We start from the raw sequence: 15,214 nt of genomic DNA on the forward strand, positions 1-15,214 counted from the left end.
TTTGCACCACTCAAGTGACCCTGAGGACACAGATGAACCTCCAAGTGGCCTCAACAACCCATTAAAAGAATGCAAATGTCCAGCTCTCTGCAAGGAGTATAAATCCTTCCATTCCCCTCCATCCAGTCAGAGCCGAAGAAGCTTCTTGGATGAGAAGCAAAACATCTTCAAAAAGAAAAAAAAACAAGAAAGTCCAGTTGCCTCCTGCAAAAGCACTTTTTTGGGACAACCATGACCTGGAGGATGGAGAATCTCTACAAAGAACATCAGTATTTTTGATATCCACAGAGAACCATCTTTGGGGCTGCAGGATTTTGTGAGAGCCACACACCCACCTGGTTCTATTATGACCTGCTCCTTCAGGTAAATTTGGATATCAACGGGATATATTGTACAAACACAGCTATGTACTTTATTGGCAAACAGTACAAAAATACTATTATTGTCCTTTCCCCAGGACATTGATTCCCTTGCTTCTCAGCGTTGCCTGCAAACCTAAAGTTCCTTTGATGGCTGCCCATCCAGTTATTAGCCAACTCTAACCCTACTTAGCTATTTTATTATCAACATGTTTAGCTAAGGTCTGGCTCTCAAAACTCAAATGCCTTTATAGGTTAGCTAGCAAAACATAGCAGGCTTTATTTATATCTTCCTTCCAAGGAGCCACATCTCTTTTAATCCCACAGAACAACTTTCCCCAACCTGCTACTGAACTCTCCAGATGTGTAGGGACCTCTGGAAACAGCTGGAAAGTATCAGATTGGAAAATTGACCAGAGAGCGGTAACAATGGACCACAATGTTAGGTTGCTATCATGACTATTATTTCCTCTATTCTACTGTTTATCTCAGTGTGAACCAAGAAATATAACCTCGTACTTCTTGTTTCTCTGCTAAATCTCGTAAATTCGTCTTTCCCTGGTGTTTTTATTGGTCTTTTTCTGAAATTGCCCCCAAGTGCCCAAGTACATTCTCTGTGCCAATGTTGAGACAATTGCAACAAATCATTTCTTTTTTTTTTTTTGAAATAACAAAACAAACTTCTGACTGTTGTACAATCCAACTTGAGCAATCATCCTAAAACGATGTTTCTTAAACTGGGATGTGGAATTACTGCTAAAGGGGCAATTTGGATGTATCCTGGGGGTAATGGAACAATTTGTAATTGCTTCTTTGTGAATTGAGGATCAAGGTTGGGACTGGCACTCCTGAATTGCTTGCGTAAAGCAATAGTATCTGTATTTTTGAGAAAGGGGCTGTGTGTGAATGGGATAATAGCAATAGCACTTAGACTTATATACCACTTCACAGTGCTTTTACAGCGGTTTACAGAGTCAGCTTAGTGCCCCCAACAATCTGGCTCCTCATTTTACCCACTTCAGAAGGATGGAAGGCTGAGTCAACCTTGAGCCTGGTGAGATTCAAACTCTCAAATTGCAGGCAGCCGGCAATCCGCAGAAGTAGCTGCAATACTGCATTCTAACTGCTCCACCATGGGTCTATAATGACATTATGGAGACTGGAAAGAAGGTAATTTGGTCAAACAGTTTAAAAAATCACTGGCTTGAGAGATGCAGATTATTTCAGACTTTTATTGCTTAGGGCAGATGCATCCAAGACTTCAACTCCCAGAATTTCCTAGCCAACCATGCTGACTGGGGAATTCTGGGTATTGAAGTCCACAGGTCTTCAAGGTGCCACGTTCAGGTACCTAGTATAAGAGGAGGATGTTCCATATTGTGTGAGAAATTGTTTTCCAACAAAATTGACTCTGAAAGATAGGCAGATTTTCTTTGAATCGATTGCTCTGAAAACTATGTGTTTTGCTGAGGAGCTGCTTTTTTGTTTAACTGATTAAAATTGAAATTACAACAATTTGCTACAGGTAACATTCAAGGAATATTTAATGAAGGTAATAGTTTCTCTTCAATGAACAACTTATGGAGCATTGTTTAAAAAACATGATCTTCTATTTCTTTTCCTCCCTCCCTCCATTTTTCATATAATTCATCTGTAATTAGAATTGATGGTAATTGATTAAAGCCTACAGTTTTAATTTTGTAATAAATGAGTCTATAATCAATCATGTTACTCAATAGAGATTAAGCTTTCAGCCATGAAATAAAATTTTGCAGCTTTGGGGAAAATATTTTTAATTTATGTTTGTTGTTATTTGTAAAATCTCTAGGAGGGGAAAATTAACAATCCTCCACTCCCAAAATGAGATTTTTTTTAAAAAAATAGGAACTAAGCATTAGATCATCAAAAACAGAAAGAATAGTTAGGATCCACACAACATGTTTCACAAACCGCAGGGGTGAAGTTCACAACAGATGTACAATGTGGGAACAAGGTCATTTGTTAAAAGCTGTCCTGTTTCTGGTGGACTTCATAAACACAGAAAGATCTAGAACACAAGTTGTGGGTCTCAAAATTCCAGAGAGCTTCTTCTCATCTTCAGGTGTTTTAATTTTAATTTGATTATATATTTTGGGGTTCATCCATCTTTCATTCAGTCTTCATGGCGATATCATCATCTTCTTTTTAATGACCCCATAATCCCTTGCGGGGTGGAGTCTGAGCAACTGAATGGAGCTGAGTGTTTACGGGCCGGATGTCTTTCCTATCACCAATGCGGAGTTTTGTTCCCCATGGCGATATCCCGTTGACCCAAAGAAATACAGACAGCTTTATCTTCAAAATACAAAGTAAATTGGTCGGCCCGGGACCTCTGAACTTCCAGTAGACAAGCGATGACTACAGTACTGGTTGGACCATCAACCGTAGCTGAGAGAATCTCTTCCTCCAAGAGACATTAAGAAGCCATTTGGAAAAATCTACATTCGGGACTGGATCATTTGCATGTTCATCCCTTTGTGTGTTTGAGGCACTGTATCATCCAGGCATTGACCTATCCATGACAGTTCCCTCACCCGTAAACTACCTTTCTGAAACAATTATGTCTTGCTACCTTTATTGCATTCAACCTCTTCCCCTCTCCCTTGACTTGGTTGATTGGATTGCCCTTTCAAACCTGATCCCTTCATAATTAGAAGCATCACTTTGAAATCCTCCTCGGGGAATCTCCTTCCAGATAGCCCTGCTTGCTAAAAAGCTACAACTCTGGGCTTCAAATTTTTTAGCAAGGGGCTCTCTGCCCTAATGACTAGCTGGGTGGGCGTGGCTGGGTGGGTGTGGCCAACTTGTCATCACTTCTTTGCCCTAATTACCTAAAAAAAGAAGATACATACCAAAATATATATATATATACCGTGCATTTAATTTAATACTTAAATAAAAGCCTCTGCAAGGCTTTTCAGGCTGAATTATAGGCTGGTATTACAGGAAGTGATGAAATGGGCCTATAATTTGGTCTGAAAAGCCTTACAGAGGCTTTTTCCAAGCCTCTGGGAAGCTGAAAAAGGCCTCAAACCAACTGGAAAAAAAATCAGCTGTGAGGCGCATGCATTGCCATTATGGCCCTATACTGTTCTAGACAAGTGACTATCCGGTATTTTCTTAAAAGCATCCAGTATTGGAGCATCCAGAACTTCTGGAGGCAAGTTGTTCCACTGATTAATTATTCTCACTGTCAGGAAATTTTTCCTTAGTTCTAGATTGATTCTCTCCCTGATTGGTTTCCACCCATTGCTTCTTGTCCTGCCCTCAAGTGCTTTGGAGAATAGCTTGACCCGCTTCCTCTTTGTAGTAGCCTTTCCAAAATGGGAACATGCTATCATGTCTCCCTGGTCCTTCTTTTCATTAAAGTAGACATACCCAATTCCTGCAACTGTTTATCATATGTTTTAACCTCCAGTCCCCTAATCATCTTCATTGCTCTTCTCTGCACTCTTTCTATAATCTCAACATCTTTTTTTTTTTACATCATGGCAATCAAAACTGGATGCGATATTCCATGTGTGTTCTTATCAAGCCATTATAAAGTGGTATTAACACTTCCCGTGAATGACTTGCTGGTTGGAAATATCCCTGCCGACAATATGGCCCAGCATTGTGCTAGAACTATATAACTCTACGTTTTTATTAAAGTTTCCCATCTTTTCAAATTCAAATGAATGATTTCACCCTTTCTAATTCCCACATTTCTGACATGACCTGAGATGAATACCTGAGCTGGCCAGCTAGCCTGTAAAATGTACAGAGGAAACACTCAGAGGCCCCACAAAACATAATTGAAACTTCCGATTTCCCCTGCCTGCGCAACAATTTAAGTCACAAAAGCTAACCCAACAGTGCCCTAAAGCGAAGGAATATAAAAGAAAAGGAAAAAATCATAACGTGGTGTTTACTAGCCTGTCTACCTAAGTCTCTTTTGGTATATTGTCCTTTCTCTTCCCATTACACCCAGATGCGAACCCATTTGAGGATTAATCGCACGGCAATAGCAAAAATACAGAATTCATTTCACAAGAGGTGGGATTCAACAGCACACAAGAGCCCCCCCCCCTTTGTCACTTAAGCATCACTTAAGCTGTCAAAACCCTGCTCAGCCCTGTTAAAGTAGCTAGGTTTAAAGGCCCCATGCTGTTCCCATCGCACCCCTTTTTAGCCTTTGATATAAAGTAATGTATATTTTAGGGGTACCTTGGGCAACCAGCAATCTTTTGTGATTCCCTCCATTGGAGGAGAGAGGCATTTACTGCTGGAAAGAGGAGCAATAGGAGCTGTGTATGATTCCATTTTGCTCCGGTTTTCTGTCATGCCCCTGTCAGAGTCTGAATCTGAGAGGGAAGATGAACAGCTGACAGGGAGTGGGAGTGTGGCTCCGTTGACTGTGGAGGAAACTGGGGAAGGGCAAAATCCGGCTGGGCAGAGCAGGAAAGAGGTAAAACAAGGGAGAGAAAGTTCAGAGGAAGACCCAGGCCCACCCCCTCTTCATCCTAGGGTATGCAGGGAGGAACAGAGAAGAGAGCAATGTGGGTTGCGTGGCTTACAGGGGAGGAAAGGGCCCTGATTCCCTTCATTAGCCACACCTGGGAATGAAAGTTTAAAAGAGATGCATGCTGCGTGCGGCATCTGCTGGGAACAAACGTGAGTTTATCTTGTGTTGACTTTGCTTATCTGTGTTCCTGGCATCCTCCCAACCGTGTTGAATTACAGCCGTTCCTTCACATCTGGAATTCTTGCTCCCGCCCTGCCAGACTAATTACCTCAGTTTGCCTTGTTTGGACTTAAAGTTACAGTTTTTGTTGACCATGTTTTGGACTTGATTCTCTGCAGCCCAAGGCTGTTCCTGGGAGAGTTTTTCTCCATTCAGAAGGTAACCAGGACATTGGGGGCAACATTGGAGCTAACAAAGGGACTCCTACTGATTGTCTGATTGTGTTGCCGTTGTGCCACACCCTGGGTCATCACATTTTCTCTTTTAAAAGCCAAACAGATGTTTGAAAAATGGGAGAAAAACAAACCACCCTCTGACTTCCCCGATAAATTGGCCAAACTTTTCTTCCTAAACGGATGAAAACTGCTCAATTTTGAGAGGGAGGAAAGCTTCTCTTCTTCTCCCCACCACCTCAAATTCCAGCTACTGAAACTTGCTTCTTTTCCATCGCCTCTGTTTAGATTCTCTCCTGACCTTGTTGATGGCCCTTATTTTGGTTGGCAGCAATTTGCAGCTCGCTGGATCAGCCGGCTGGCTAAGAGCTGTCCATGCATGCAGTAATAAATGGAGGAGTGGAGACCACGGTTTTTATGGTGATTGGTAGCACTGGAAGGTTGGAAGGTCCCCCTTTGACCTTTGCCAATTTGATTCCCATTCTCCACCCCCACTCCCCACTCCAAATGAATTGAGACCCTACTCTGCATACACAGTATTAGCGGGATGGGGAAATATTGCCTGTCCAAAGAGTGGAAATTTCTCCCAGAACCTCCATGTTCATTTCTTGCTCATTTCCCAACACCGTTAATTATTGCGTTCTGATTATCTGTATGAAGAGTTAGAGTAGAATAACAAAGTTGGAAGGGGCCTTGGAGGTTTTCTAGTCCAGCCCCTTGCTCAGGCAGGAAACCCTCTAGCACCGTGATGGTGAACCTATGGCACGCGTGCCGGAAGTGGCATGCAGAGCCATTTCTGCCAGCAGGCAAGAGATTGCCCTGAAGAACCCCTCTGTACATGCATGCGCACCCACCACCACCCAGCTGGTTATCAGGTATCTGCCATGCATGCGTGGGGGGAGATACACATGTGGGAGATGCGCAGGCATGCGCAGATGCATACGGCATACAGGGGGGTTGCATGTGCATGTACAGAGGCATGCGGTGAGGGGTTCATACACGCATGCACACAGAGGTGTGCAATGCAAGTGCAGGAGGATGCGTGCACATTGCATCATGGGTGTAGGCATGCGAGCACATGCATGCGTGCATGCTTTTGGCACACAACGTGGAAAAGGTTTGCCATCACAGCTCCAGCATTTAAGACAGATGGTTATCCAGCATCTTTTTAAAAACTTCCAGTGTTGGAGCATTTACAACTTCCTCCCCCAGTCCTGTTAATTCAGGAATTCTGGGAGTTGGAGTCCACAAGTCTTAAACTTACCAAGTTTGAAGACCCTTGGCATACACTGGCATACACTTGGCATACACTGGCATACACTGTCTGAGCAAACTAGAAACAGGCGGATTATAAAAGCAGGGGAGAAAAATTTGGAATAAGGTGGGCTTCTTAGACGTATCTGGTGGAGACCACCATTTAAGATGGAATGCAGGCAAGATGGATGTCAGGGTTCCAGCACTTAACCCCATTTAAATCATGAGTCTCAAGGCAAACTTCCAAAACTTCAAAAGGATTTATTGGGAGTTAAAAGATGCGGCATTGCCTGGGTGTAGCCAACTCTGAGATCCATCATTCATTGTCAGCCTTGACCCTGGTTTTTCCCCCACTCCCTGGGTGTATCATAATTCATACTCTCCAATGGGACACCTCCATAGCCAAGAGTCATCAATCATGCTCTCCAGTTAGATTTTGTGTGGCAGAAACTTCAGTCACCTAGTTACTATCTTTGAAAACATTTATGGAATGCAGTTTCGGTTTGCAAGCTGCCACACTGCTCTCCTCCTCCCTTTCTGTTGGCAACTCTAAAAAGACCATGGAAATATTTTATGAGTTGACATTGGACTTAGCCATGTTTTAACAAGGCTATGCTCACATTCTCCTAATACTGATTGGCCCTTCAGCCAATTATCCGTAAGTGGAGGTGGATTCTTGAAATGCAGTGACCTTCCTTCCTCAAGATCTTTTGCAAAGGTTACTCAGTTGGTCTCACTGCCATCCCCAGAATCTAATTGTGTTGCTTCAGAAAATAGCCAAAGAGTTGCTGAACTTAAGGACTAGGAAAGTTAGCAAAATGAACACACGTGGAAAAGTCTTTGCTTTTTCCTCTTAAATAATCTCAATCAATATGGCAGTTGTTTGATTTCAAGTAAAAAGATGAAAAGCAAAACTTCTTGCAAAAAAAAAAAAAAAAAGCACTTTGGCACCTGGCTTTTAAATAAGAACTCAACTGTCTTCCCTCCGTTCAATCTTCTCCAGGTTAGATAAAGAGAATTTAAATCATAAGGGAAAAAGAAAAAAAATTCACAGTGCTCCTTTTACAGAGATGCATCTAGATTAGAGAAAGAATTTCAAGAATTAGAGATTAGAGAAAGAATTTCAAGGGGATAAGGCATGAAAGGAAAAGGTTCCTTTCTCCCCCCCTGGTCCTGTTATAAACTGGGCTATCGCCAAGGGGCTGCCCATAATTCAGGCTTGTAGTTTGATGTCACCGCTTAAGGCCTCTTCCCAGCTGCACTCAGCTGGCAGCCAGCTCGTTCAGTCACACGTGATTAAAAGCAATCAGCCTGACTCAATTAATGGCGGGGCCCATGCTATTTTAAAAGCAATCTGGTTTCTGAGCTGTTCTAGCCAGTTAAACGAAAGAACAAATGAAGCGGAGAAAAATTAAACACTAAGCATGTGTATTACTCCCCAGCAAGTATGTTGGACTACTCTAGTGTGCCATGTCTTGGGTTTACACAAGGATACGAGTTGGTTCAGATATATGTGGTGTTGTGCTGCTGTTGAGGCATAGGGAAAGTTGAAACACTTCCCAATTGCTTGATGGCTTGGCCCAAAAGTGCTTTTCCAAAATGCAACTGGATTTTCTTTGTGTTTGCTTGAAGACGTTTTGCTTCTCATCCAAGAAGCTTCTTCCGTCCTGAGTGTTCAGACAGTTCTGAAGTCAGAACGGAAGAAGCTTCTTGGATGAGAAATGAAATGCCTTCAAGCAAACACAAAGTCCAGTTGCCTTTTGAAAAAGCACCTTTTAGACAACCATGACCTGGATGATGGAGAATCTCCATAGACATTTGGTGTCCCCAAACTTGACAGCTTTAAGACTTGTGGACTTCAACTCCCAGGATTCCTTCTCTGGTCATGTTAGCTCAGGAATTCTGGGAGTTGGAATCCACAAGTCTTAAACTTGCCGAGTTTGAAGACCCTTGCCATAGATTCTGCTGACTTGGCCTTCCTGATTTGTTCTTTACTACTCCTTGTTTAAGACAAAGGACAAAAAAGCATGTTATTGATATTGAACTGCCATGAGGGCTCTCAAATGAAGAGAAATATAGATCAAGAACAAGCAAGGCTGTGTTTTTCCTGTTGTTAAAAGCTACAGAGTAGCAGGAATCTTAACACAGTGTCAATGAAACAAGGGAGAGATTAGCTGCCTTCCTTCCAATTGTCCTCTTAAATGTCATTGATTCTTTTCTGCCATTAATAATGAAGAAATAGCTAGATGGTTCTCAAAGCCCACAAGATGAGTGATGAACTGGAGGTCAAAGAAAAATAAGGCAGAGTTCGAAAGGAAAAACTTCCATTAGAGAAATCTGGGACAAAAATACATAATCGTAACTACCCAGTGTTACAATAAAAACATCTGGACAGGAGCAAGAGTTAGAAACCCAGTTTCACAACCACTAGCCACATCTGGACCAGTCACAGGTTATCTGAGTTCATATAATATACTTGGGCATAGCTAGTCTAGTTAAGAGAAGGACCAGGGGAGATAGTGTTCCAATATTTGAGGGGCTGCCACAGAGAGGAGGAAGGGGTCAGGCTATTTTCCAAAGCACCGGAAGGCCAGACAAGGAAGAATGGATGGAAACTGAACAAGGAGAGATTCAACCTGGAAATAAGGAGAAATTTTCTGACAGGGAGACCAATCAACCCATGGAACAGAAGTTGCCTTCAGAAGTTGTGGGAGCTTCATCCCTGCAGGCTTTCAAGAAAAGACTGGACTGCCCATTTGTCAGAAATGGTGTAGGGTCTTCCTGCTTGGGAGGGGGGTTGGACAAGGTCCTTTCCAACTCTGTCAATCTGTTAATTGAATTAATCTGTTTTTATGGCCTCCTGTGTGCAATGCACTGAATTATACAAGGGGAAAGCGGGATGGTATAAAGAGTAAAAAAAAAAAAGACTTTGGAGAAAGTTTGAAAAGACAGTAACAACGTGGTCTAACTTGAAAGGTTAATAGTTGGGTTCACATAACACACCCGTCCATTAAAAACAAACAAGACAGCTTAGCTTAGCTTGCCATGGGAATGAACCCACTAGGTCTTTAATTGGCTTGTTGTGTGAACACAAATTGTGCGTGTCCACGGTCAGAATGGGACAATGGGTTGGTCTCCCTTGTTCTGCAATCACTTGGCCTTCCATAGGGGAAGATGCAGTGTGCATTCTCACGACAACGGACACAAAATGCTCAGGAAACCAAAGGTTAAGTGTTTACTGGTGGGGAGCTTAGATGACGGTTCTTACATTCAGCTTTGGCACAGATGAGGCAGGCAGTGGTGCAGTTGAAGAAATTCAAGATCCCAGCAACGGCGACGCTGATGTCAGTGTTGCTGGGATGGAGGTTCAAAGTTGTGAATCTCTGGAACTGAAGCTTCAGGAATTCTTCTGGAGCAACCTTGAAATGAGGAACCTGAAAGGGGAAGAGATAATAAAACCGATTATTTGCTCCTCAGAACAGACAAGAAATGTATGTATTATTTATTTATTTACGATACCCGTGCTTTGCTACGGAACTAGGACTTCCGGTTTGCAAGGCTTCGGCGGCGGCAGGAATCCGTGATCCTGCGCGGTTTCTGCTGTGCTCGCCGCTGGAGTGCCCTTGATCCAGCCGGATTTGGGGGCTAATAGTTACCCCGTAGAGGTAACTGAAGATAAGGGAGATCTGGCAAGGGTCTGGGGGAATCGCAACCCCCCTCCTCAGCTGGCTTAACTCCCTTTTCCAAAAGCGGTGGAACGGCAGTCAAAGCTGCTTGGTGCTGTGAAACTAAAACTGACACTCCTCTCCTCTATTTGTGTTTTGCATTTGGAAGAGATTTCTTTTCAGGTGGGGAGTAGAACTCCTTAGCATCAGAGTGTGTTAATAGTAATAATATAGGAAATACTAATGCTCTGATGGTCATTTTGAAAAATCCTAGCACCTAGAAGTCAAGGGGAACATACGTGCCAAATTTCAAGTTTGTGGGCTTTAACGGTTGTGGAGATTTTGTGATGATGTGGAAGTGGTCTTTCGCTTTTAAATTTAGGGAATTTATATGGCCACCTATTCGCACATGGTGACTCAGGGAGGCTTACAAGAATATAAAAACCTTGTATAAAAACAATAAAACTTATAAAAGAGAGAACCATATTTCATAAAATCACCCCCTACGCTGGCAACAGCACCTCATTTGAGCCATTTAATGGACTCCAATCTGCTCTGCATTCCCCAGGCCCACTGGCAGAACCAGGTCTTCAGCGCCTTATGGAAGAGTGTTAGAGTAGCGGCCATTTTAGTCTCTGGGGGTATGATGTTCCAGAGAGAGGGAGCCACCATGGAGAAGGCCCTCGGGGATGGGACCCACAACATTCCCTGCCTCCTCGCTCTGATGGGCCGGGTATTTGTGACCGGCAAGAGACGGTCCCTCAGATCACCTGGTCCCTAGCCATGACCTTGAATTGCACCCCAGAAGCAAAACGGCAGCCGATGCAGCTCCTGCAGGAGAGGTGATACAGGTGCACACCAGGGGTCTGCACAAAACCATGCAGGCCGCTGCATTTTGCACCAACTGGAGCTTCTGGATGATCTTCAAGGGCAGCTCTAAGTAGATTGCATTGCAATGGTTAAGACGGGAAGTGACTAGGACATGAGTGACTGTGAGTAGGGATTTGTGGGATCCTTGGTGGTCACTTAGCTTGGTTGTTTTTTTCTTGCAGACATTTCTTTACCATACTAGGTAACGTCATCAGGGCTAAAAGGGAGATGGGTTTATTCTCAGTCAGACTCCCTCCTAGCACTGATGATGTTATATAGTTGGGTAATGAAACATCTGCAAGAAAACAACCAAGCTCAGAGACTGCTGAGGACCCTTCATTTCAACCCTGAGCTACAAATATTATCTTCTATCAAGACAAGAAACGATCAATTTCCTAAAGGCAAGGTATATTTTTCTGCTGTTAAAAAATGAAATTCTTCTATTCTCCTAACTGTAGCTGGATAGTCATCTGTCTGAAATGCTGTAGCAGATTCTGCCTCCAGCAAAAGGTTGGGTGAATAATTGCTCAACATTCTTAGATTTTATGAGACGTCATATCTCAGAAACATTAAAGGCCACACAGAAGCTCCAATTAGTCCAGAGTGTGACGGCCAAACGATTGGCAGGTACTTGCCAATACAGTCATGTAACACCACCGCTCTGGGCCCTTGCGTTAATTTCCCGATCCGCTTCCAAGGATGATTTAAGCTGCTGTTTTTTGACCTTTAAAGCCATCCATGATTTGGGGCTGAAGGAGCCCCTTGTCCATCTTAATTTTGACCTGCCAGGTGGGGAGCTCCTGGGCGAATCCCAAAGGTAACTGGACTTTTTCCTTTGTTCTTTTGAAGATGTTTCGCTTCTCCTCCAAGAAGCTTCTTCAGCTCTGACAGGATGGTGGGGAATGGAAGGATTGACACTCGTTGCAGACAGCTGGTCATTTGCATCCTTTTAGAGGGTCATTGAGGCCACTTGGAGGTTTATCTGTGTCCTCAGAGTCACCTGAGTGATGCTCCTGGTTCCTGTAGTCTGCATTTTTTTTAAATCTGGAAATCCATTCTTATTCCCACGCCATTCAAAGAGTGTTCATCCTAAAACGTCTTCAAAGAAGAAACAAGGAAGTCCAGTTGCCTCCTGAAAAAGCACCTTTGGGACAACTGAGAATCTCTACAAACTCCTGAGCGAATCTGCTCATAGTTTGGAGCAAAGGAAAATGGAGGTACTGTTTTCCCATTGGTGACACCAAGGTTACAAAATTCTTGTCTCCTGAAATTCAGTCGGCTCCTTCATCACTTTCTAGACCTTAGAAAATATGACTTTAAAGTGGGCTTTTGATCCTTAAACGGGACCAAATCTTTGCCTTCATTATTCGCTTGATTGCTCCCGCTATATTTATTTTAACGTTTTATTCTTTTGGTTTTTTTTATGCCTCCCTTACCTTGCTTTATACCAGGTGTGTTTTAATGCTATGAGCGTAACTTGCTGTGAGCTTGTTGATTGTCACAGGCAACAAAAAAGCCGTACAAAATTTCCGTAGGGGATTTTGCGAAAGCTGTGCTGATCAGCTCAGATTCAGTTCAAATCCAATCATTGTTTCAACTGAGATTATAGTTCTGACCACTCAAAACGTATTTAGACAATTACATCTGAATTGATGCTTTGATGTGAACTATTGAATTGCTCTGCTTTGATTCTCTGAGTCAGTTTGAAGTGAAAAGAGGTGACGGGCTTATGAGAAAACATTCTCAAATAGTTGAATTTGCGGATAATATTTTTTCCTGCCAGCAAACAGACTTGAACCATCAATCTAACTCCAAATTGTAAATCCATTCAGAGCATTTGGCCCAAATGTTTTCCGGTCAAACTCCCAGCTGGACCATCTTCCAGCCATCTCACGGTGAGTGACAGATCCAAAATGCAAAATTCAGGATCATCCTGTAGGACCAAGAAGGTTTGCTTGCCAACTTCTCCCAATTACTCTGTTTTAAAAATTTCATCACAAATAATTACATTTAGCCAGCAGTTTTCCACCGTGGTGCATCTGTTGAGCTAATTTAAAATCATTAATATTCTATTGCCAATAATATTAATATTAATGAGAGCTCATTAATCAATCGGGGAAGCGAAGGCGAGTCTTTCGATGCACTGCAACATTAGGCTGTCAGTAAAGGACATTGCAGCAATTTACTTATTTTTTAAAAGAATGTTGAATTCATCTTGGGACATGAGGTTATAGAACTCTTCGCAGGAAAGAGCTGTGAGAAAATGACAAGAGATCAGGAATGTTGGTGTGAAAGGCAGGAATAGGGAAATTTTCTGGAGAATGCTGGAAGTTGAAGTTCTCAAGTCTTCAAATGTGCAAGTTAGGACACCTCTAGTCTAAGCAGTTTGCTGGGAAATCACAAAGTCAAAGAACATTCTGCCTTGATTTTACTCCACAGACCTTGGGAAGGTCAGAGGCAGGAGACACCTTGTCCTCCAGCCTACTACCTTCAGTGAAAGGACTCAAGGCATCCCTCAGGATAGATTGGTGGCTTCGCTCAGCACTCCTGCATGGAATTTGAACATTGTGCCACATGCCACCGCTTAGGCAAAAGACCCGTGAAGCGTGAGACGCTCGGGGTCAGCCCTGCAGTCACAGAATGACCAGGCACAATTCTTATTTCATATTCCTCCACCTTCTATGACTGCTGCACCTTATGACAAATCCTCCTTGCTCGTTGGAGATTATTTGTCCTGATTGTCTCTCTGGTTCTGCAAAGGTTTTTGTAGGAGAATACAAGGCAGGTTCTATCGGTGACACACACACACACACACACACACACAGAGAGAGAGAGAGAGAGAGGGAGAGAGAGAGAGAGAGAGAGAGAAGAAAGAAATGGTAGATAGCGTGATTGATGTTTCCTAAAATATATATTAAAAAAATCATCCTGGGAGAGGTACCACAAAATACACTCATAAAATCAGGTATCATGGGCATCAAACATCGACCTTGTGAAGCAAAATAACAGGGTCACCTTAAAGACTACAGAGGTGTCCAATTTCTTAATGCATTGTATTACTCTTTGATAGGACACGGCGTTCTGCTCCCGTGGAAATTGTCCTTTAAGAAAACAAAACATTTGGGAGGATTTTGTCCTAGACACAGACAAACCTATGAATTTCACTCAAGGGCATGGATACCAGATAGTGGTAGGATTCAAAAACTTGTTACTACCGGTTCTGTGGGCATGGCTTGGAGGGCGTGGCAGAGGAAGGATACTGCAAAATTCCCATTCCCTCCCCACCCCACTAACCTGCTTTCCAGCTCCGTTCTCCTGTGCAGGGCAACCAAAGGAGAGCCAGCCAATCAGCTGGGACTCAATGGGAGGCAGAGAATAGATGGGGGCAGGGCCAGTCAGAGCGGGGGGGTTGCCGGTTCTCTGAACTACTCAAAATTTCCACTACCGGTTCTCCAGAACTGGTCAGAACCTGCTGAATGCCACCTCTGATTCCAGACAAGGTCATTGTGCTGTCTTCTTCTAAGCTTGGGATCCTTTCTTTGGTTTTCCTCTAACTTCCTGTGACCTTGACTTTTCCCCATTCCCCCCCTTTTTTTCCTTTTTCTCCCGATTCTCTCCTCTCCTGATTGCACCGATTCTTCTGTTTTGAAACCACTGCAACGTTTCTCGAGGAGCCACTGAGATTGCAAAATCAAACTATCTGACAACAACCTTTCCAGGACAAAGAGGAACTTGATAGTTGTTTGGGGAGGGAAAAAAAAGAAGAACTTTGAAATGAAGCCAGCTTAAAAAAAAAAAAAGTTAGGGTCAATGGGACGTGATGGTGCTAATCAGGATAAATATCTGAAGAAGGGCTCGTGATGGAAATCTGACACTGATGAATATTCTCCAGCTCGGCATGAGCCAGGAAACTGTTGGCAACAGTAGCGGAGAGATGGCAGAGGGAAGGAGAGGAAGTAGAACGGACTGATGGGCCATCGGGGGCATTGCCTCTGGCAGCAGGGAGCGAGCCCTCTGAACTCCACAAGCTGCTATAATGGCCCTCCAGTTACCAATTCAACTTGCATTGATTTATTCTGAGGCTGTCAGCAGCTGGTTGGGTATATATTGTGTGAAATTGTCAGGTTATCA

At 43.2% G+C, this 15,214-nt stretch overlaps 1 protein-coding gene and 1 long non-coding RNA gene across 3 annotated transcripts in view; one reads left to right on the forward strand and one right to left on the reverse strand.

The window, feature by feature from the left end:
* The window catches only part of LOC148125063 (uncharacterized), a 558,115-nt gene extending 546,104 nt beyond the window's left edge, over nt 1–12,011 (forward strand). Inside the window, exon 5 of the long non-coding RNA XR_015744685.1 lies at nt 11,933–12,011. This is a non-coding gene — a long non-coding RNA (uncharacterized LOC148125063). The remainder of the gene's footprint in view (nt 1–11,932) is intronic.
* The window catches only part of GRIK4 (glutamate ionotropic receptor kainate type subunit 4), a 337,150-nt gene that overhangs the window by 108,179 nt on the left and 213,757 nt on the right, over nt 1–15,214 (reverse strand). For both annotated transcript variants that reach the window (XM_087939152.1, XM_087939153.1), the window contains exon 5: nt 9,817–9,982. In XM_087939152.1, the coding sequence (XP_087795278.1) occupies nt 9,817–9,982 (166 nt within the window). The remainder of the gene's footprint in view (nt 1–9,816; nt 9,983–15,214) is intronic.

This window comes from Pseudonaja textilis, chromosome 9 (assembly GCF_049901715.1).
Source record: "Pseudonaja textilis isolate UNSWEBS1 chromosome 9, rPseTex1.2, whole genome shotgun sequence".
NCBI lineage: Eukaryota > Metazoa > Chordata > Lepidosauria > Squamata > Elapidae > Pseudonaja > Pseudonaja textilis.